General features: G+C 44.1%; 1 protein-coding gene across 7 annotated transcripts in view; it reads left to right on the top strand.

The window, feature by feature from the left end:
- Nucleotides 1–24,120, top strand: part of LOC115174438 (wiskott-Aldrich syndrome protein family member 1) — a 172,257-nt gene that overhangs the window by 74,429 nt on the left and 73,708 nt on the right. For 6 of the 7 annotated variants that reach the window (XM_029732949.1, XM_029732948.1, XM_029732953.1 and 3 more), the window contains 2 exons: nucleotides 18,535–18,697; nucleotides 18,961–19,095. In XM_029732949.1, coding sequence (XP_029588809.1) covers nucleotides 18,565–18,697; nucleotides 18,961–19,095 — 268 coding nt within the window. In that variant the 5' untranslated portion in view covers nucleotides 18,535–18,564. Of the gene's footprint in view, nucleotides 1–12,753; nucleotides 12,781–18,534; nucleotides 18,698–18,960; nucleotides 19,096–24,120 lie in introns of those variants that run through there. The other variant, XM_029732950.1, reaches the window with a different exon arrangement.

Below are 24,120 nucleotides of genomic sequence, written 5' to 3'. Positions count from 1 at the left end.
ATATAAGGTCCAACTGTTGACAATGCATGTCAGAGCAAAAACCAAGCCATGAGGTCGAAGAAATTGTCAGTAGAGCTCAGAGACAGGATTGTGTTGAGCAACAAATCTGGGGAAGAGTACCAAAACATTTCTGCAGCGTTGAAGGTCTCCAAGAACACCATATTTCTTAAATGGAAGCGGTTTGGAACCACCAAGACTCTTCCTAGAGCTGGCTGCCCGGCCAAACTGAGCAATCAGTGGAGAAGGACCTTGGTCAGGGAGGTGACCAAGAACCCGATGGTCACTCTAACAGAGCTCTAGAGTTCCTCTGTGGAGATGGCAGAACCTTCCAGAAGGACATCCATCTCTGCAGCACCACCAATCAGGCCTTTATGGTAGGGTGGCCAGACGGAAGCCACTGCTCAGTAAAAGGAATGAATGCCCGCTTGGAGTCTACCAAAAGGCACCTAAAGAAAAACAAGATTCTCTCGTCTGATGAAACCAAGGTGGAACTCTTGAATGCCTACCGTCACGTCTGGAGGAAACCTGGCACCATCCCTACACTGTCGGGATGTTTTTCAGCGGCAGGGACTGGGAGACTAGTTAGGATCGAGGTAATGATGAACAGAGCAAAGTACATAGAGATCCTTGATGAAAACCTGCTCCAGAGCACTTCGCCCCAGTCTGTGGTCCTAAGGTTCACCTTCCAACAAGATAACGACCCTAAGCACACAGCCAAGACAATGGAGGAGAGGCTTCGGGACAAGTCTCTGAATGTCCTTGAGTGGCCCAGCCAGAGCCCGAACCTGATCTAACATCTATGGAGAGACCTGAAAGTAGCTGTGCAGCGACGCTTCCCATCCAACCTGACAGAGCTTGAGATGATCTGCAGAGAATGGGAGAAACTCCCCAAATACAGGTGTGCCAAACGTGTAGTGTCATACCCAAGGCTGTAATCTCTGCCAAAGGTGCTTCAACAAAGTACTGAGTAAAGGGTCTGAAAACATATGTAAATGTGATAATTTACATTTTTTATTTATAAGAAATTGGAAAACATTTTAAAAACATGTTTTTGCTTTGTCAAAATGTGGTATTGTGTGTAGATTGACGAGGACATATTTTTAAATCAATTTTCAAATGAGGCTGTAAAGTAACAATGGAAAAATTCAAGGGGTCTGAATACTTTTCCCGAATACACTATAATTGTATGTTTGGGATTCAGAGATGAGGTAGTCATTCAAAAATCATGTTAACACTGTTATTACACACAAAGTTATTTCATGAGATGTATTATATAACTTATTTCGGCTTTCCATAAGAAAAGTCTTCAATACTTATTGACTAAAGACATTTCGTCTTTTCATTTTTTATTCATTTAAAAAAAATGTCTAAACATAATTTAAAAAAAAAGTAAAGTCAAAGGGTGTGAATACTTTCAGAAGGCGCTGTAACAAGAGGTGTGTCACGCTCTGACCTAGGAGAGTTGTGTTTTCTCTGTTTAGCTAGGCCAGGGTGTGATAGGTGGGTGGGCATTCTATGTTTGTTTTCTATGTTTTGGCTGGGTATGGTTTCCAATCAGAGGCAGGTGTCTATCGTTGTCTCTGATTGGAAGCCGTACTTAGGCAGCCTGTTTTTCCTTTGTGTTTTGTGGGTAGTTGTTTTGTTCCTTGTAACCTGACGGAACTGTTGACGGTCGTTTTTGTTGTTTTGATTTAGTGTTTTCATTAAAGTAAAATATGAGCACTTTACACGCCGCGCCTTGTTCCCCTTTTGTACGACCGCCGTTACAAGGTGGTGCATAATCAAGTTTTGAAATGGCACCTTTTTGTATTCTATTATTCTAATTACCAACAATAAGTTGAGTCCCTGACTGACATCCTATTTGTTTTATTCTAAATGGCACTAGCAGTTCACGAAGTAGCTTAAGTGGAAAATAGACGGGACACAACACATTTTCCTACTTTAATCAACCAGTGCATTTTGAATTTGTGTTAAAACTGTCATCATTTGGCAAGGAATGTAGCTTGTGTGTCCTATCAGTTAGATACATTTTTATAGTCGTTTATTTCTGTAGGTCTAACCGGAGCTTGTGTGCGCACTCGGTAAGCGTGTCTGGAGGGAGCAGTCGGAATGCAATTGAGTGAATGAGACATGGAGGAGAAAGGGAATTTTTAGCGAGAAGAACGGTTTGATGCTTGGCTTGGTTTATTTTTTTTTGTGCCCCGCAAATGCACATGTACAAATGAAACACTAGGGTGAAATTGTAATTAACGTTGTCTTAAAGACAAAATTGCACTTTTGAAAAAAATACAGAGGTCCAGACCTCGGTGTCCTCATATGCAGCTAGCACCCTGGGCCCATTATACACTACAAAAGTATGTGGCCACCTCTTAAAATTAGTGGATGTTGCTATTTCAGCCACACCCGTTGCAGACAGGTGTGTAAAATCGAGCACACATTCATGCAATCTCAACAGGCAAACATTGTCAGTAGAATGGCCCGTACTGAAGAGCTCAGTGACTTTCAACGATGCCATCTTTCCAACAAGTCAGTTCGTCAAATTTCTGCCCTGCTAGAGCTGCCCCGGTCAACTAAGTGCTGTTATTGTGAAGTGGAAACATCTAGGAGATACAATGACTCAGCATCAAAGTGGTAGGCCACACAAGCTCACAGAACGGGACCGCCGAGTGTTGAAGCGCGTAGCGTGTAATAATCGTCAGTCCTCGGTTGGAACACTCACTACCTAGTTCCAAAGTGCCTCTGGAAGCAATGTCAGCACTCCAGGTGTTCGTCGGGAGCTTTATGAAATGGGTTTCCATGGCCGAGCAGCCGACAAGTCTAAGATCACCATGTGCAATGCCAATGTCGGCTGGAGTGGTGTAAAGCTCGCCACCATTGGACTCTGGAGCAGTGGAAACATTCTCTGGAGTGATGAATCACACTTCACCATCTGTCAGTTCGACAGACTAATCTGGGTTTGGTGGATGCCAGTAGAACGCTACCTGCCCGAATGCATAGTGCCAAATGTAAAGTTTGGTGGAGGAGGAATAGTGGTCTGGGGCTGCTTTTCATGGTTTGAGCTAGGCCCCTTAGTTCCAGTGAAGGGACATCTTAACATTACACCATATAATGACATTACTAGAAAATGTTGTACTTCCAACTTTGTGGTAACAGTTTAGGGAAGGCCCCTTCTTGTTTCAGCATGACAATGCCCCCGTGCACAAAGCGAGGTCCATACAGAATGGTTTGTCGAGATCGGTGTAGAAGAACTTGACTGGCCTGCACAGAGCCCTGACCTAAACCCCATCTAACACCTTTGGGATGAATTGGAAAGCCGACTGCGAGCCATGCCTAGTGGCCCAACATCAGTGCCCGACCTCACTAATGCTCTTGTGGCTGAATGGAAGACCCCACAGCAATGTACCAACATCTAGTAGAAAGCCTTCCCAGAAGAGTGGAGGCTGTTATAGCAGTAAACGGGGGACCAACTCCATATTATTCCCCATGATTTTGGAATGAGATGTTCCACGAGCAGGTGTCCACATACTTTTCAAACGCTGTATAGTGTATTAGGCTATCATATTATTGGGCTATATCAGCCAATAGGGTGGATGCCATTTGAAAGAGAGTAGCGTTGGGGCGAAATAGAATAGGAGAGAAGACACTTACTTGAGCTACGTTTTGCATAACGTTGATAGGAGTGAGACGATTTGCAGGCAGACAAATCTGTTCTCAATATTTATTTCCAGTCAATGTCAGAGCCTATCATATTTAGGAAGTTAATTTCCATGGAAAGACATCTGTGTTGTGCTTCTTTGCCCATACATATAGCCTACAGGCTATTTAATTGAGACCACACGTAAGCGCATTTGATCTCTATCGGAGCCTGCAGCTCTCCAGCAAACATGTCCACATTGGCATGATGTGGGCCCAATGCGGGCTAAATTGTTGGACACATGTAGGCTTCCCACAAAAGCGAATCGGCTCCACAAGGCATTGTCCCAGTGTGGCCCAGTTTGGGCAGCCCATATCTGGTTAGGGCAGCCCTCACTTTGCCTGAAATAAGCCCATCTTTTTGGATCAGCTGCCCATAACATTGTATCAGAACTTAAAAGTTTCTTATGTAACATGCATTTATCTAAGTCAGAGACCTGGCCGTGTGGTGTCAGAATAACAACCTATCCCTCAACGTAGCCAAGACTAAGGAGATGATTATGGACTACAGGAAAAGGAGGACCGAGCATGCCCCCATTCTCATCGACGGGGCTGTAGTGGAGCAGGTTGAGAGCTTCAAGTTCCTTGGTGTCCACATCAACAACAAACTAGAATGGTCCAAACACACCAAGACAGTTGTGAAGAGGGCACGAAAAAGCCTATTCCCCCTCAGGAATCTAAAAAGATTTGGCATGGGTCCTGAGATCCTCAAAAGGTTCTACAGCTGCAACATTGAGAGCATCCTGACTGGTTGCATCACTGCCTGGTACGGCAATTGCTCGGCCCCTGACCGCAAGGCACTACAGAGAGTAATGTGTACGGCCCAGTACATCACTGGGGCTAAGCTGCCTGCCATCCAGGACCTCTACACCAGGCAGTGTCAGAGGAAGGCCCTAAAAATTGTCAAAGACCCCAGCCACCCCAGTCATAGACTGTTCTCTCTTATACCGCATGGCAAGCGGTAGAAGTGCCAAGTCTAGCTTCTCAACAGTTTTTACCCCCAAGCCATAAGACTCCTGAACAGGTAATCAAATGGCTACCTGTACTATTTGCATTGTGTGCCCCCTCAACCCCCCACAAACCCTCTTTTTACGCTGCTGCTACTACTACTACTGTTTATCATATATGCATAGTCACTTTAACTATACATTCATGTACATACTACCTCAATTAGGCCGACCAACCAGTGCTCCCACACATTGGCTAACCGGGCTATCTGCATTATGTCCTGCCACCCACCACCCGCCAACCCCTCTTTTACGCTACTGCTACTCTCTGTTCATCATATATGCATAGTCACTTTAACCATACCTACATGTACATATTACCTCAATCAGCCTGACTAACTGGTGTCTGTATGTAGCCTCGCTACTTTTATAGCCTCGCTACTGTATATAGCCTTTTTTTACTGTTTTATTTCTTTACTCACCTACTGTTCACCCAACACCTTTTTTGCACCATTGGTTAGAGCCTGTAAGTAAGCATTTCACTGTAATGTTGTATTTGGCGCACGTGACAATGTCACGCCCTGACCAGGTGAACTCTGCTATTTTGGTCAGGGTGTGGCATTTCTATGCTTTATTTTCTATGTTTTGGTTATAGCCTTTCTTTGTGTTTTATTTCTATGTTGGGCTCGGGGTGATTTCCCAATCAGACAGCTGTCGCTTGTTTAGTCTGATTGGGAATCACATTTAAGTTCCTTTTCCCCCACGATGTTGGTGGGTTGTTGTCTCGTTATTTGAGCACGTAACGTATTGGCAGTTCTTACTTGATTTTGTGTACATGTTTAATTCTAGTGTGTTAAATAAACATGTATTCGCTCCCAGCTGCGTTTTGGTCCGCTTCCTCGTCTCCCGACGACAAACGTTACAGAACAACCCACCGAACCAGGACCAAGCAGCGGGAGGAAAAGGAGCGCGAGAGATGGGCTCGCGAGGGAAAGGAGTTCTGGACCTGGGAGATCATGTCGGGGAAAGGACCCTGGTGGACGGATTCCCAGGTCGAGGAGGAAAAGCCAGCCGGTAGACGGAGTCGCAGGCGGCGGTCGAGGAGGCCCGGAAAACAGCCCCAAGAAAATTTTGGGGGGGGCTAATGGGGTGGTCCGGAAGGGCAGAGGAAGAGCCCAGACCACTGCTCTCGTGGGGGATGACGGCGGAGGAAGAGAAGGAGATGAGGCGTTTGATTGAGGACCTGCAGAGGGAAGATCTGGAGGAGGAGCCATGGTATGCGGAGTTGCGCGCTGTGTCGCCAGTGCGCCCGCACAGCCCGGTGCGTCCGGTGGACATGCCCAGCACATGCCGTGCTAGGATGGGCATCCAGCCAGGACGAGTGGCTAAACCGGCTCCACGCTTCAGGTCACCAGTACGTGTTCACAGTCCTGTCTGGCCCGTTCCTGTTCCCCGCACCAAGCCCACGGTGCGTGTACCCAGTCCTGTCCGGCCCGTCCCTGCTCCCCGCACCAAGCCATGGTATGCAGAGTTGCGCGCTGTGTCGCCAGTGCGCCCGCACAGCCCAGTGCGTCCGGTGGACATGCCCAGCACATGCCGTGCTAGGATGGGCATCCAGCCAGGACGAGTGGCTAAACCGGCTCCACGCTTCAGGTCACCAGTACGTGTTCACAGTCCGGTCCGGCCCGTCCCTGCTCCCCGCACCAAGTCAGTGGTGCATGTCCCCAGTCCTGTCCGGCCCGTCCCTGCTCCGCGCACCAGGTTAGTGGTGCGTGTCCCCAGTCCTGTCCGGCCCGTCCCTGCTCCCCGCACCAGGTTAGTGGTGCGTGTCCCCAGTCCTGTCCGGCCCGTCCCTGCTCCCCGCACCAGGTTAGTGGTGCGTGTCCCCAGTCCTGTCCGGCCCGTCCCTGCTCCCCGCACCAGGTTAGTGGTGCGTGTCCCCAGTCCTGTCCGGCCCGTCCCTGCTCCCCGCACCAAGTCAGTGGTGCGTGTCCCCAGTCCGGTCCGGCCCGTCCCTGCTCCCCGCACCAGGTTAGTGGTGCGTGTCCCCAGTCCTGTCCGGCCCGTCCCTGCTCCCCGCACCAAGTCAGTGGTGCGTGTCCCCAGTCCTGTCCGGCCCGTCCCTGCTCCCCGCACCAGGTTAGTGGTGCGTGTCCCCAGTCCTGTCCGGCCCGTCCCTGCTCCCCGCACCAGGTTAGTGGTGCGTGTCCCCAGTCCGGCCCGGCCCGTCCCTGCTCCCCGCACCAGGTTAGTGGTGCGTGTCCCCAGTCCTGTCCGGCCCGTCCCTGCTCCCCGCACCAGGTTAGTGGTGCGTGTCCACAGTCCTGTCCGGCCCGTCCCTGTTCCCCGCACCAAGCCCACGGTGCGTGTCCACAGTCCTGTTCGGCCCGTCCCTGTTCCCCGCACCAAGCCCACGGTGCGTGTCCACAGTCCTGTCCGGCCCGTTCCTGTTCCCCGCACCAAGCCCACGGTGCGTGTCCACAGTCCTGTCCGGCCCGTTCCTGTTCCCCGCACCAAGCCCACGGTGCGTGTCCACAGTCCGGCACGGCCCGTGTCTGGTCCACCGGTGCCCAATCATGTTCCGGTCGACGGCTCCGCTCCGGAGCCTGAGCATGCCGCTCCACAGTGGTCCAGTCCGGGCCAGAGGGGTAGGGCTAGGGTGGAGGCAGGGGGAGAAACACGCCCGGGGCCAGAGCCTCCACCGAGGGTGAGGCGCCCACCCGGGTCCCCCCCCTAATAGACTTTAGTTTGGTGCGCCGGGAGTACGCACCGTTGGAGGGGGGGTACTGTCACGCCCTGACCAGGTGAACTCTGCTATTTTGGTCAGGGTGTGGCATTTCTATGCTTTATTTTCTATGTTTTGGTTATAGCCTTTCTTTGTGTTTTATTTCTATGTTGGGCTCGGGGTGATTTCCCAATCAGACAGCTGTCGCTTGTTTAGTCTGATTGGGAATCACATTTAAGTTCCTTTTCCCCCACGATGTTGGTGGGTTGTTGTCTCGTTATTTGAGCACGTAACGTATTGGCAGTTCTTACTTGATTTTGTGTACATGTTTAATTCTAGTGTGTTAAATAAACATGTATTCGCTCCCAGCTGCGTTTTGGTCCGCTTCCTCGTCTCCCGACGACAAACGTTACAGACAAATAAACTTTTTTACAGACTTAATCATTGAGTACGGTTACATGCACACAATAATGCGATTTATTGTGGATAGTCTGATTAATATAATAGTTTGATTAAAATGTGTATATACTTTGCAAGAATAATGATTTCCTTAATAATCCTGTTTACATGAACACATCTTAAATCAGGCTACCTGATGGCACTTTGATAAATGCAGGAAATTGCCAATCAAAATAAATGTTGTACCACAGAAAACGTGATTCTGAGTTCAGACATGCAAAGTTTGTATGTGAAAACTACTTCTAATACGCATCCATTGTTGTTCCAAAATGACTTCAATCACGCTGAAGAGGAAGGCTCCTTCAGCTGGTACTAGCACATGCGCAGATCAAATACACAGCTGGAACGCCGATTTAAGGTGTTCAGAAAACCAGGTGTTTGAAATAGACTTATGCTTACTTCGATTTTGACCTTACACCGATTTAACATAAGCAGAGTAAGATGTTTACAGGACTATTACATAATCTGCCTACTGAATTACTGTTCATGTCAACATACTCATTGGCAGTATAAGATACATTTATGTTGACATTACACAACAGAACACTTAAACACTTAGTAATGTTTGCATAAAAATAACTTGTGATAATTGGCTTTAAAGTTCCGAACTCTCATTGGTTTGAATGGTGTCAGCAATTCCCACCTTGCCCACCAAATACACAATGGGGTAATTTTTGCTGGGTGGTTATATCACACACAGTTAACTCATCTGTGAGTAAGTTAAACAACCGAAAGAGGGTGCAACGAGAGGAGAGTGGGCTAGAGACATGAGGTGGGTTGAAACATTAGGGATGGGGGAAAAACATTGATACAGTAGAGTATCGCAATATTTTTTCTGCCAGTACTGTGACTCCCAAGTATCGATTTGTAAAATAAAATAAACATTTTTAAAAATGAGGGGTGCGTGTCTGTGTCTGCCCTGTATAAGGGCCCTTGACCTGACCACTTGTGTGGCCCAGTGCTCCATTGTGCTGCCATGTGAGTAAGTTAATTCTCCATTAGTATTCAGTAGGTCCTCTCTTTGCCATATTGTTCAGAGAGCAATGAGCCGAGAGAGAGGAGGACCCTGCACTATACAGACACGTGCTGCACACACTCCCTCCGCTAGTCCCTTTGTGTCGCACAATAGACCAATACTTTTTGATCTCTCTATCTCCCTCTCTCACTCTTTTTTTCTCCTGCTCTCAATCTTGTGCTTTCTCTTGCTCTTTCTCTCTCTCGATCGCTCGCTCTTTCCCTCTCCTCTCTCTCTCTCTCTCTCTCCTGCTCTCAATCTTGTGCTTTCTTATGCATCTCTTCTCTCCGTGCACACTTCTGACTCTGTCTATCTTCTCTTTTTTTACCTCTTTTTTTCTTCTCCTGGGGTAGTGACCAGCATCCCAATGGTCTGTTGCCTTGGTGATGAGTGACAGGTAGGATGCACCACCCAAGCAGTGTAGAGATGGATGAAATGGGGTGAGCTGAGGTGGGGGTTGGGATGTTGGAGCAGTAGGGAAAGAGACTACTGATTTGAAGAGGAGCAAGAAAAAGAGGAATAAGAGGACATTGGAAATGGTGTTTGCAGTTGTAATGATTCTTTGTGGGGAGATCAACCTTGATTATTCTCATTCTCTCATCTCTGTTCCTATGTGCTGGTGGCTTAGTGAAGGAATCCAGTCAGGGTTGTCAAGGTCCAGGGCAACTGAAGGAGATATTGCTCCTCCGTTTTGTCTGAAGGATGTCTCTGAAGGACATCCCTCAGTCAATAAGAGAGGGACGAGTAAGAAATTAACGAGTTGATTTCCAGGAAAATGAGTGATCAGAGTACCATCTCAAAAATAACAATAGTGAATTGCGGGAAACTCCATTTTCACGTATCCTTATTCAACAGGGAGAAAAGAGAGAAAACATTCTGGCGGATTGGAATGAATCTCATTTGTCCATTGAAATAACATCAAATTGATCAGAAATACAGTGTAGACATTGTTAATGTTGTAATTGACTATTGTAGCTAGAAACGGCAGATTTTTTAATGCAATATCTACATAGGCATACAGAGGCCCATTATCAAATCAAAATCAAATTTATTTGTCACATACACATGGTTAGCAGGTGTTAATGCAAGTGTAGCGAAATGCTTGTGCTTCTAGTTCCGAAAATGCAGTAATATCTAACAAGTAATCTACCAATTCCACAACAACTACCTTGTACACACAAGTGTAAAGGAATGAATACGAATATGTACATAAAAATATATAAATGAGTGATGGCCGAACGGCATAGGCAAGATGTAATAGATGGTATGGAGTACAGTATATACATATGAGATGAGTATTGTAGAGTATGAAAACATATAAAGCAGCATTGTTTAAGGTGGCTAGTGATATATTACATCAGGATGGCAAGATGCAGTAGATGGTATAGAGTACAGTATATACATATGAGATGAGTAATGTAGGTTATGAAAACAATATATAAAGTGGCTAGTGATACATTGATTACATCAATTTTCCCATTATTAAAGTGGCTTGAGTTGAGTCAGTATGTTGGCAGCAGCCACTCAATGTTAGTGATGGCTGTTTAAAAGTCTGATGGCCTTGAGATAGAAGCTGTTTTTCAGTCTCTCGGTTCCAGCTTTGATGCACCTGTACTGACCTCGCCTTCTGGATGATAGCGGGGTGAACAGGCAGCCTCAGGATATGTGGTTTCCAGTTTACATAGAGTCCAATGAAGTTCTTTCAGGGCCATCGATGTGTCTGCTTGGGGGGGGGGACATACACGGCTGTGATTATAATCGAAGAGAATTCTCTTGGTAGATAATACTGTCGGCATTTGATAGTGAGGAATTCTAAGTCAGGTGAACAAAATGACTTGAGTTCCTGTATGTTGTTATGATCACACCACGTCTCGTTAATCATAAGGCATGCACCCCCACCCTTCTTCTTACCAGAGAGATGCCTGTTTCTGTCGGCGCGATGCGTGAAGAAACCAGGTGGCTGTACCGACTCAGATAGCGTGTCTCGAGTGAGCCATGTTTCCGTGAAACAAAGAACGTTACAGTCTCGGATGTCTCTCTGGAATGCTACCCATGCTCAGATTTCGTCTACCTTATTGTTAAGAGACTGGACATTGGCGAGTAGTATGCTCGGGAGCGGTGCGCGATGTGCCCGTCTACGGAGCCTGACCAGAAGACCGCTCCGTCTGCCCCTTCTTCTGTGGCGCTGTTGTTTTGGCTCGCCGGCTGGGATCCGATCCATTGTCCTGGGTGGTGGGCAAAACAGAGGATCCGCTTCGGGAAAGTCGTATTTCTGGTCGTTATGTTGGTGAGTTGACGTTGCTCTTATATCCAATAGTTCCTCCCGACTGTATGTAGTAAAACCTAAGATTACCTGGGGTAACAATGTAAGAAATAACACATAAAAAAGCTAAATACTGCATAGTTTCCTGGGAACGCGAAGCGAGGCGGCCATCTTTGTCGGCGCCGGAAGTTACATCAGCAACCATCACTCCTGTGTTCCAATGGCACGTTGTGTTAGCTTGTTGCTTCTTCAATCAGGTCAACAGTTTTCATCTGTGCTAACATAATTGCAAAAGGGTTTTCTAATGATCAATTAGCCTTTTCAAATTATAAACTTGGATTAGCTAACACAATATGCCATTGGAACACACGAGTGATGTATTGTTGTCTCTACCTTCTTGCCCTTTGTGCTGTTGTCTGTGCTCAATAGTGTTTGTACCATGTTTGGTGCTGCTGCCATGTAGTTGTCATGTTGTGTTGCTACCATGCTGTGTTTACATGTGTTGCTGCCATGCTATGTTGTTGTCTTAGGTCTCTCTTTATGTAGTGTTGTGTTGTCTCTCTTGTCGTGATGTGTGTTTTACCCCGTCCCCGCAGAAGGCCTTTTTCCTTTTGGTAGGCCGTTATTGTAAATAAGAATTTGTTCTTAACTGACTTGCCTAGTTAAATACAAAAATAAATAAGAAACAGGGTCCTGAAAAAGGTCACCACATGCAGGGTTACTGGAGGCCCAACTAGAAGTGTGCGTGCGTGCGTGCATAAGAAATCGAGAGGGAAGGGGGAGGGAGAGGGAGGGAGAGATGGATGAGAGGAGGGTAGGAGGTGTAGCCTAGTAGTTGGGTGGGGGTTGGGCTACTATGGTGCTCTCATAATGTTTTATGTTTTTTAAGAATGTGTCACAGTACAGTTTGAAGTACATCCTATAAATCTTAACGCACGCTTAGATAAATACGAGGGCTGATCATTACCCTATATGGAGGCGGTTGAGTTCAATTAAGAGGATTGTAACATGATTCACATCAACAAACCATTTAACAGGCTTCCTACTAGCCCATAAAGATGTGTGTCCTTAGTTGCTAGTGCTAGTAATGCATCTTATGGTCTACTTTTTTTTGGGGGGGGGGGGGGATAGGCTCCATGATCATGCTAATTGCTCCATGACTGTAACATCATTATAGAGTCCTATAGAAATGAAATACATCAGCGATGAATTAAGACAGAGTAGTAGTTGGTACTAATGACTGTTCTTGTAGTAGCTGGTTTATCAGTCACCCTATTGCACCTTGTCTGCTTCCACTCCATCAAACATGTCTGCCTTGATTACAGTGCTGATTCATTAATGTCATTATGATTAATTTATGTCAGGGAGGGAAAGGATGGCTGGTTGGACATGATAGACTACCATTGTCTCAAAGAGAAAGAGCCTGTCATTTAGTCTGCTGTTCAGCCTAAATGTCCCTCTTGGTTCATTTACTGTAAATGGAGCCTATTCTTTCTTTCCTCTTTCTTTACCTTCACTCGCTGTAAATGTTCCCTTCTATTTATTTATTTCCTCTTTCTTCTCCAGTCCTCTCCTCTCTCTCCATATCCCTCCCTCAGATTCTGAAACATTCTTTACCCATTTAGTTAAATGGAGATTCACGATTGAAGAGAAACAGTTTCAGTGGGGAAAATGCTGAGTAAGAAAAGCTTTCTACTTTCTACAAGTACAGTGCATTCGGAAAGTATTCAGACCCCTTGACTTTTTCCACATTTTGTTACGTTACATTCTAAAATTCTAAAATGTATGATTTTTTTCCCTCATCCATCTACACACAATACGGCACAATGACAAGGCAAAAACTGTTTTTTAAAACAGAAATATCACATTTACATAAGTATTTTGGACTCAGTACTTTGTTGAAGCACCTTTGCAGTGATTACAATCTTGGGTCTTCTTGGGTATGACGCTACAAGCTTGGCATACCTGTATTTGGGGAGTTTCTCTTATTCTTCTCTGCAGATCCTCTCAAGCTCCGTCAGGTTGGATGGGGATCGTGGCTGCACAGCTATTTTCAGATCTCTCCAGAGATGTTCGATTGGGTTCAAGTTCAGGCTCTGGCTAGGCCACTCAAGGACATTTAGAGACTTGTCCCAAAACCACTTCTGCGTTGTCCTGTTGGAAGGTGAACCTTCGCCCCAGTTTGAGGTACTGAGCGCTCTGGAGCAGGTTTTCATCAAGGATCTCTTTGTACTTTGCTCCGTTAATTTTACCCCCGATCCTGACTAGTCTCCCAGTCCCTGCCGCTGAAAAACATCCCCACAGCATGATGTTGTCACCACAATGATTCACCATAGGGATGGTGCCAGGATTCCTCCAGACGTGACGCTTGGCATGCAGGCCAAAGAGTTCAATCTTGGTTTCATCAGACCAGAGAATCTTGTTTGTCATGGTTTGAAAGTCCTTTAGGTGCCTTTTGGTAAACTAAGTGGGCTGTCAAGTGCCATTTACTGAGGAGTTCCTTCAGTCTGGATGCTCTACCATAAAGGCCTGATTGGTGGAGTGCTGCAGAGATGGTTTTCCTTCTGGAAGGTTCTCCAATCTCCACAGAGGAACTTTGGAGCTCTGTCAGAGTAACCATTGGGTTCTTGGTCACCTACCTGACCAAGGCCCTTCTCCCCCGATTGCTCAGTTTGGCCAGGCGGCCAGCTCAAATCAAATCAAATTTTATTGGTCACATGCTGTGGATATAGATACTTTTGTACCTGTTTCCTCCAGCAACTTCATAAGGTCCTTTGCTGTTGTTCTGGGATTGATTTGCACTTTTCACACCAAAGTACATTAATCTCTAGGAGACAGAACGCGTCTCCTTCCTGAGTGGTATGATGGCTGCGTGGTCCCATGGTGTTTATACTTGCGTACTATTGTTTGTACAGATGAACGCGGTACCTTCAGGCGTTTGGAAATTGCTCCCAAGGATGAACCAGACTTGTGGAGGTCTACAATTTTTTGGGGTTCATTTCTTTTGATTTTCCCATGATGTCAAGCAAAGAGGCACTGAGTTTGAAGGTAGGCCTTGAAATACATCCCTAAGTACACCTCCAATTGACTAACATTGTCAATTAGCCTATCAGAAGCTTCTAACGCCATGACAGAATTTTCTGGAATTTTCCAATCTGTTTAAAGGCACAGTCAACTTAGTGTATGTAAACGTCTGGGACACTGGAATTGTGATACAGTGAATTATAAATTAAATCATCTGTCTGTAAATAGTTGTTGGAAAAATTACGTGTCATGCACAAAGTAGATGTCCTAACTGACTTGCCAAAACTATAGTTTGTTAACCTGTTGGTGACCCCTTCCCGTTCTGACAACAGCCAGTGGAAAATCAGAGCGCCAAATTTAAAACAGCTAAAATCTCATAATTCCATTTTCTCAAACAATCAACTATTTTACACAATTTTAAAGATAAACTTCTCGTTAATCTAACCACATTGTCCGATTTCAAAAAGGCTTTACGGCGAAGCATACAATTAGATTATGTTAGGACATAAACTTCACAAGAAACACCACACAGCCATTTTCTAAGCAACTAGATGCATCACAAAAACCCAAAACAAAGCTAAATGAAGCACTAACCTTTAACGATCTTCATCAGATGACACTCCTAGGACATTATGTTACACAATACATGTATGTTTTGCTCGATAAAGTTCATATTTATATCCAAAAACAGCATTTTACATTGGCGCATAATGTTGAGAAATGTTTTCCCTCCAAACCTTTCAGTGAATGAGCACAATGAGCACACACAGTACGTAAATTCTCATCATAAACATTGATCAATATAGAAGTGTTATGCACAGAATTATAGATACACTTCTCCTAAATGTAATCGCTTTGTCAGATTTCAAAAAAGGTTCACGGCGAAAGCACAATTTGCAATAATCTGAGTACAGCCCAGATGACACTAACAACTAGCAAACAGAAACCCGCGATCTTGGAGTCAATAAAACTAAGAAATTACATTTTAAATATTCACTTACCTTTGATTATCTTCATCAGAAGGCACTCCCAGGAATCCCAGCTCCACAATACATTTGTGGAATGTTGAAAAACAAGTTTTAATGACTCCAACCTAAGTGTATGTAAACTTCCGTCTTCAACTGTACATATGGACGAGCGTTGTCAGAGTGGAACGGACTAAGATAAAGTAGAATTGTATAGATTACAGTGTATACATATGAGATGAGTAATGCAAGATATGTAAATATTATTGAGTGACTAAAATAGTATAGAATACAGTATATACATATGAGATTAGTAATGCCAGATATGTAAACATTATTAAAGTGACTAGTGTTCCATTCCTTAAAGTGGCCAGTGATTTCTAGTCTATGCCTATAGGCAGCAGCTTCTAATGTACTAGTGATGGCTGTTTAACAGTCTGATGGCCTTGAGATAGAATCTGTTTTTCAGTCTCTCGGGTCCCCGCTTTGATGCACCTCTACTGACCTCGCCTTCTGGATGATAGTGGAGTGAACAGGCAGTGGCTCTAGGAAGTACTTGTCGGTTCCAAACTTCTTCCATTTAAGAATGATGATGGTCACTGTGTTCTTGGGGACCTTCAATGCTGCAGAAATATTTTGGTACCCTTCCCCAGATCTCTTCCTCGACACAATCCTTTCTCGGAGCTCTACGGACAATTCCTTCAACGTCATGGCTTGGTTTTTGCTCTGACATATACTGTTAACTGTAGGACCTTATATAGACAGGGGTGTGTGCCTTTCCAAATCATGTCCAATCAATTGAATTTACCACAGATGTACGCCAATCAAGTTGTAGAAACATCTCAAGGATGATCAATGGAAACAGGATGCACCTGAACTCAAGTTTGAGTCTCAAAGCAAAGGGTCTGAATACTCATGTAAATATTGTATTTCTGTTTTTCATTTTAATAAATGTGCAAACATTTCTAAAAAGCTATTTTTGATTTGTCATTATGGGGTATTGTGTGTAGATTGAGGATATGTTTTTATTTAATCCATTGTAGATTGAGGCTGTAACGTAACAAAATGTGGAAAAAGGGAAGGGGTCTGAATACTTTCTGAATGCACTGTATGTGTTTTGACTTTCCCCCATGTGTACTGTATGCATTTTCCATGGAAGAGAGCGTAATTCTAGTGGTTGATTTTGGTGAGCTAGTGTGAGTGTAAAGAATGGCGGTCGGTGTCGGTTAAGATGAGGGAGGACAATATATCTTTTTTTTTATGAGCATGGCCTTAATTCTATTACAGCATATTGGATGACTGTCATATATATATTCCATTCACCCAGCTCAATGTAACATCGATAGGTTTAGGCTACTACATTATACTCTAAATTTTCCCTATACCCATCATGAGGTTGCTACAACCTAGCCTATGAATGAAAGTTTACAACGTACAGTACCCGTCAAAGGTTTGGACACCTACTCATTCCAGGGTTTTTCTTAATTTTTTACTATTTTCTACATTGTAGAATAATAATGTGTGTTTTCATAGTTTTGATGTCTTCACTATTATTCTACAATGTAGAAAATTGTAAAAATAAAGAAAAAGCCTTGAATGAGTAGGTGTATCCAAACTTTTGACTGGTACTGTAGCTAATAGATCTAACGAGTTAGTAAACCCGCTACAATCATGAATTACATTGTACATTTAGCAAGCAGTTTAGCAGGCGGCCCCGGTGGCAATAAATTAATAAAACCAAAAGCTTACCTTGACTTGGAAGAGTTCCAGTGTTGGATAGCCATAGCCAGCTAGGTAACATAGCATCCCTCTCTGTTTGAGTCGGATAAAATAGCTAGCTGCAATCGCTAGCTAAGTAAATGAAAGTGAAAAGCATATGACATATGGCTAGCTCTCTCTTGCTCCTCCTTCATTTTAAAAAAAATGATTTGTTAAAAACTGTACAACTATTGTCTCTCTCTCTTTGAGTCAACTACTCAACACATTTTATGCACTGCGGTGGTGGCTAGCTGTAGCTTATGCTTTCAGTACTAGATTCTCTGATCATTTGCTTGGGTGGACAACATGTCAGTTCATTCTGCAAGAGCTCCGATAGGTTGAAATGAATCCTCCAGAAGTTGTCATAATTACAGTAAATCTATGGAAGGTGGTGAGAACCATGAGCCTCCTAAGTTTTGTATTGATGTCAATGTATCTGGAGGAGGACGGGAACTAGCTGTTCTCCGACTACTCCATGGTGCTACCCTACAGAATGCTGTTGAAGCTACTGTAGACCTTCATTGCAAAAACAGTGTGTTTTAATCAAATATTTGTTGACAATGATTTATTTTATCTAATGTTTTCAGTGTTTCACTATTTTTGTGAATTTCACTGAGGATTGTCCTTTCCTTCCTCTTCTGAGGAGCCTCCACTGGTGTAAAGTAAATCCTTTTGTGAGTCACTGTGTGAGAGTAGCAGGTTGTGATCTAGCTATAACGTTGGTGTGTGTGTTTGTGTGTTCGTAAGCACCAGCGTGTTTTCAGTTGGTTTGTTAGTAGCAGCAGCATGCTAGCCATGGAGAGGTGACAGGGGGGGTTGCAATACTGTTAGCTATGCGGGCCACTGGTGTGTTGGTCGGTTTGGGTGTGAAATATCTCTTGTTCTGTGTTTGGGGGTGAATTTATCTCTAGTGGTCTGTGTGTCTGGCTGTGGTTGTGGGGGTGAATTGTCTCTGGCGGTGTGTGGGGGGGGGTGAATTGTCTCTGGTGTTGTGTGTGTGTGTGTGTGTGTGTGTGTGTGTGTGTGTGGGGGTGAATTGTCTCTGGCAACCATGATGAGAATGATGAGGAGGAAAACTCTATGCTGACTGAGAGAAACATACTGTGTCTATTCCATATGTAATGCTCTACTTTTGACCAGGGTTGGGCCTATAGGAAATTTGGAACACAGTCCTATAATTTACTTTTACATTTTCGTAATTTAGCAGACGCTCTTATCCAGAGCAACTTACACGATCAATTAGGCTTAATTGCCTTGCTCGAGGGCACATCGACAAATGTTTCACCTAGTCAGCTCAGGGATTTGAACCAGCGACCTTTCGGTTACTGGCCCAACGCTTTTAACCGCTAGGGTACCTGCTGCCATGGAAATTGATCACTACACCTCTACAGAGGGGGATTACTTTTTATGGCTGTGTGGAACAAATGTAGCCTATTATTTCTGTGTAGGGTAGTTCATGCTGTGTTGGAAGCCTTGTAGCAGTCTGCACCATAATTACTACATAATTGCAACATAATTGTACAGTAATATACCTAATTGTACAATAGTAATTGTATACCTGTACATTATTAAAGGTTTAATATAACTCAACTATTGAGTTTTAGGTGTGGTAGTGGTAGAGGTAGAGGTATCCAGGGATGTAATAACTTAAACCACCTCCTCTCCCGCCCTCCTCCTCTCTCCAGGTGTGGTAGCCGTGGTCCAGGTATCCCAGGATGCCGTTGGTGAAGAGGAGTATTGAGCCCAGGCACCTGTGCCACACGGTGCTGCCGCGGGCCATCAAGAACGAGCTGGAGTGTGTGACCAATGTGTCCCTAGCTAACGTCATCCGACAGCTCAGCAGCCTCAGTGAGTCACACACAATGTCTGCACACATACACACCTTCATAATACACACACACGGACACTCAGAAAACACATTGTTGCACACATATACACACACACACATGCTCACACACACTGTTCACACTCACACCTAAACAACACACTCCGTACCCACATTTTTCTGTTAGGTAAGCATGTTTATTCTTTTATTATGCTTGATTGTATTACTGTATTATACTTAAGTGTGTGTATTAAGTGTCTGTTCTCTGTCTGTGTGTGTTCTACAGGTAAGTACGCAGAGGATCTTTTTGGGGAGCTGTTCAACGAGGCCCACTCCTTCTCCTTCCGGGTCAACTCTCTCCAGGAGCGTGTGGACCTCCTCTCTATCAGCGTCACTCAGCTAGATCCTAAGGAGGAGGAGCGTGAGTACCATACACACACCATGTTTTACATAGCTCGACCTAAAAGAGGAGTGTAAGGACAAACACACACACACACCAGTGCCAAACACACATACATGCAGGCAACCGTACACTCACACTCAGACACTTTATCCTCACACACTCCTTTCTCTAGCACTTCCACCACTGATTATTCCTCATCAGGATAAACCCATTCCAGTCGTGTGTGTGTGTGTGTAAATGGCCTTAGAGGAACAGGCCACAGTGAGACGGTGTCATTTTTCATCCTTGCAGCTCCAAAGATCCACACTGTACAAACCAAATCCTCCACACACACACTCCCGCATCCGCAGGCTCAATAAGCCCCCATTATAGCCATTCTAACCATCTGTCCACTAATTCACTTACTGTAACCCTGCCTCATACAATGGCCTGTCTTTGTGAGGAAATGAGATATCCAGATATATGTGATATGTAATAGTGGTGTAGTAAAAAAGAGAAGTATAATGCCCGTCTGTCAATGGAGGGGCCTGGTTAGGCTGTTAGGTAAAACAAGTTCTAGAGAGTGTAGGGAGAGATGGGGGGGAGAGAGAGAGGGACTTAGAGAGAAGGAGGGTAGTATTAGGCCAATACCACGCTTCTGCGCCGTATCGATTTCCCATTGGCCAACGGGGTTTTTACAACTTGGATTAGAGAGGTAAATAGCTAGATATAGTGCCTTAGAAAGTATTCATACAGTTTGACTTTTTCCACATTTTGTTATGTTACTGCGTGAATTTAAAATGAATTAAATTGAGATGTTTTTGGCACTGGCCTACACACAATACCCCATAATGACAAAGGGAAAACATGTGTTTAGAAATGTTTGCAAATTTATTCACAATTAATTACTAAAATATCTCATTTACATAAGTATTCACATCCCTGAGTCAATACATGTTAGAATCACCTTTGGTAGTGATTACACCTGTGAGTATTTCTGGCTAAGTCTCTGAGAGCTTTACACACCTGGATTGTACAATATTTGCACATTATTATTGAAAAAATTCTTCAAGCTCTGTCAAGTTGGTTGTTGATCATTGCTAGAAAGCCATTTTCAAGTCTTGCCATAGATTTTCAAGCAAATATAAGTGAAAAATGTAACAAGGCCACTCAGGAATTCAGTGTCGTCTTGGTAAGCAACACCAGTGTATATTTGCCCTTGTGTTTTAGATTATTGTCTTGCTGAAAGGTGAATTTGTCTCCCAGTGTTTGTTGGAAAGCAGACTGAACCAGGTTTTCCTCTAGGATTTTGCCTGTGCTTAGCTCTGTTCTGTTTCTTTTATTTAAAAAACTCCCTAGTCCTTGACGATGACAAGCATACCCATAACATGAGGCAGCCTCCACCATCCTTGAAAATATGAAGAGTGGTAACGTGTTGTATTCAGGAAATAAAGTGAATTTCTTTGCCACATTTTTTTGCAGTTTTACTTTAGTGCCTTGTTGCGAACAGGATGCATGTTTTGTAATATTTTTATTCTGTTCAGGCTTCCTTCTTTTCACTCTGTTATTTAGGTTAGTATTGTGAAGTAACTACAACGTTGTTGATCCATCCTCAGTTTTCTCCTATCACAGCCATTAAACTCTGTTACTGTTTTAAAGTCACCATTGGCCTCATGGTGAAATCCCTGAGCGGTTTCCTTCCTCTCCGGCAATTGAGTTAGAAAAGACGCCTGTATCTTTGTAGTGACTGGGTGTATTGATACACCATCCAAACTGTAATTAATAACTTCACCATGCTCAAAGGGGTACCCTTAGTGAGGCATTGGAAAATGTTCTTTGTCTTTGTGGTTGAATCTCTGTTTGAATTTCACTGCTAAACTGTGGGACCTTACAGATAATTATATGTGTGGGGTACAAAAATGAAGTAGTCATTCAAAAATCATATTAAAAACTATTATTGCACACAGGGTGAGTCCATGCAACTTATTATGTGACTCGTTAAACAACATTTTACTCCTGAACTCATTTAGGCTTGCCATTAAAAAGAGGTTGAATACTTATTGACTCAAAACATTTCATCTTTTCATTTTTTATTAATTTGTAACAATTTCGAATATCATTCCACTTTGACATTGTGTGAAGGCCAGTGACAAAAATGTAATCCATTTTAACCTCTACGGGCTAGGGGGCAGTATTGAGAATTTTGAAAAAAATATGTGCCCATTTTGAACTGCCTCCTACACCAACTCAGAAGCTAGGATATGCATATTATTAACAGATTTGGATAGAAAACACTCTGAATTTTCTAAAACTGTTTGAATGGTGTCTGTAAGTATAACAAAACTCATATGGCAGGCAAAAACCTGAGAAAAATACAACCAGGAAATGAGAATTTTGTGCCTGTACTATTTTCGAGTCATTGCTAATAGATCACACAGTGACAAAGGATTCATTTCGCACTTCCTACGGCTTCCACTAGATGTCAACGATCTTTATAAAGTTGTTTGAAGCGTCTATGATGAACAGAGACCGGATGACAAGGAAGAGAAGTTGACGTCCCTGGGATGTCGTCACTTCATTATTGCGCGCACTGCGCATTCATGTGAGTTCATGTGAGGCGAGACATTTTTCAAAACGTTTTTCAAGACACAGGAGAGGTCGGGTTGAAATATTACTGATGTTTCACATTAAAAATGGCCCTAAAGATTGATGCTAAACAACGTTTGACATGTTTGAACGAACGTAAATAGATATTTTTTTTAACTTTTCGTCGTGACTTTTCCCCCCCGCCCTACTTTTGAGGAGCCTACTGAACGCCTAACAACATGGAACAACTTGGAGTTATTTGGACATAAATTATGAACTTTGTCGAAAGAAACCACATTTGTTGTGGACCTGGGATTCCAGAAAGTGCCTTCTGATGAAGATAATCAAAGGTAAGGGATTATTTACAATATTATTATTGATATTAGATGGTTAGAAGATGGTGCTAACCTGTATATCCTAGCCTATTGTTCTTAGCTTAGCACCCCGTTTATTGCAAAGTGTGATTTCCCAGTAAAGTTATTTTGAAATCTGGCAATGCGGTAGCATTTACGAGATGTTAATCTATAATTCTTTGAATGACAATATTATAATTTACCAATGTTTTCGAATAGTAATTTTGTAAATTGTAACGCTGATTCACCGGAAGCATTTGAGGAAAAAAAATCTGAATTTCACCGCTACTGTAAAATGCTGTTTTTGGATATAAATATGAACTTGATGGAACAAAAAATGCATGTATTGTATAACATAATGTCCTAGGAGTGTCATCTGATGAAGATTGTCAAAGGTTAGTGCATAATTTTAGCTGGTTTTCTGCTTTTGGTGACGCCTGTCTTTGAATTGACAAAACATTACACACAGCTATTTTCAATGTACTCTCCTAACATAACCTAACTTTATGCTTTCGCTGTAAAGCCTCTTTGAAATCGGACAATGTGGTTGGATTTAGGAGATGTTTATCTTTCAAATGGTGAAAAATAGTTGATTGTTTGAGAAATTGAAATTATTAGATTCTTGCAGTTTTGAATTTCCTGCCATGGTCTCTTGACAATAAATCCCAATACCGGGATCAATATCCCTTCATTAGATCCAGAGTGGTGATAAACTTGGCCTTTCCCAAGCGCTCCAAGAGTTCATCCATGAGGGACATGGGATACGCGTCGAACGTAGAGATTGTGTTTATGCCCCTAAAGTCATTGTAGAGCCTCATACTACCGGGTTTGGGGACCAGGACTATGGGACTGGACCACTCACTCGTAGATGGCTCGATCACCCTCATCCTCAGCATCTCCCTTACCTCTTTCTTTGCGATGACTCTGCGTGCCTCAGGAATCTGGTAAGGTCGGATATGCACCTTCTTTCCTGGTTCGGTGTGGATATGGTGAAACAGGACATCTGTTTGTCCTGGGAAGGGAGAGAATGCCCTGCCGATTTGCATAATCTGCTTGTCTAGCTATCTCGACTGCTCGGGCAGGGGAGTTCTGCCACGGTGCACTTGTAGCGGGACCTCCTCTTTTTCCTTGTCCTCCACCCTCCTCTCTTCTGTGGTACTTCTTCAACAGGTTGATATGATAGAGTTGGACCTTCTTCCTCCTGTCAGGTTGCTTGATGCGCTAATTGACCTGTGAGACCCTATCCGTTACCTCATAGGGCTCCCTCCACTGTGCCAGAAAGCGGTGTTCGGCCATGGGCATGAGTACCATAATTTTCTCTCCCACAGTGAACTCTCTGGGTGTCGCCAACTTATCGTAGGCCCGGCCTTGAGTCTATTGCGCTTTCTCCATATGCTCCTTCACTATGGGCCCGACTGCCGACAGTCAGTCCCGCATCAGGGTAACATGTTCTATCGTCGACCGGAATGGGCAGGGTTGAGTCATATGACCTCCCAGGTCTCCTAGGCTAAGTTAAGGATCTCTCGACATGGTCTGCCGTATAGCAATTTGAACGGGGAAAACCTTGTGGATGCCTGTGATACTTCTTGCAGGGCAAACATTAAGTAGGGCAGAAGCATGTCCCAGTTTTTCTCGTCTCTGGACACCACTCTTCTCAACATGCTTTTAGTCATCTTGTTCAGGCGTTCGCACAAACCGTCTGTCTGTGGATGGAGTATGCTTGTGCGTATCTGTTGAACCTGGTATAACAGACACAGGTCCTTCATCAACCGGGACATGAACTGGGTTCCCTAGTTGGTTAGGATTGTCTTGGGAAGGCCCACCCGGGAGAACAGCATGAACAATTCCTTGGTGATTCCTTTTGACGACATGTTGCGAAGGGGTATGGCCTCAGGGAACTTGGTAGCATACGATAACCAGGATGTACTCGTGTCCTCTGGTTGATTTCGGGAGGGGTCCTACGAGGTCCATAGCTATGCGTTCGAAGTGGGTCTCTATAGTGGGAAGAGGAATCAAAGGGTTACGCAGGTGTGGCCATGGGGCCATACGCTGAAATTGATCACACGTCCTACAATACCTGGCCACATCTTGGGTGACACGAGGCAAATAGAACCTCCTGCATGAT

Source organism: Salmo trutta, chromosome 35, assembly GCF_901001165.1.
Source record: "Salmo trutta chromosome 35, fSalTru1.1, whole genome shotgun sequence".
Lineage (NCBI taxonomy): Eukaryota > Metazoa > Chordata > Actinopteri > Salmoniformes > Salmonidae > Salmo > Salmo trutta.
This window is presented reverse-complemented; position numbering and strand designations above follow the sequence as displayed.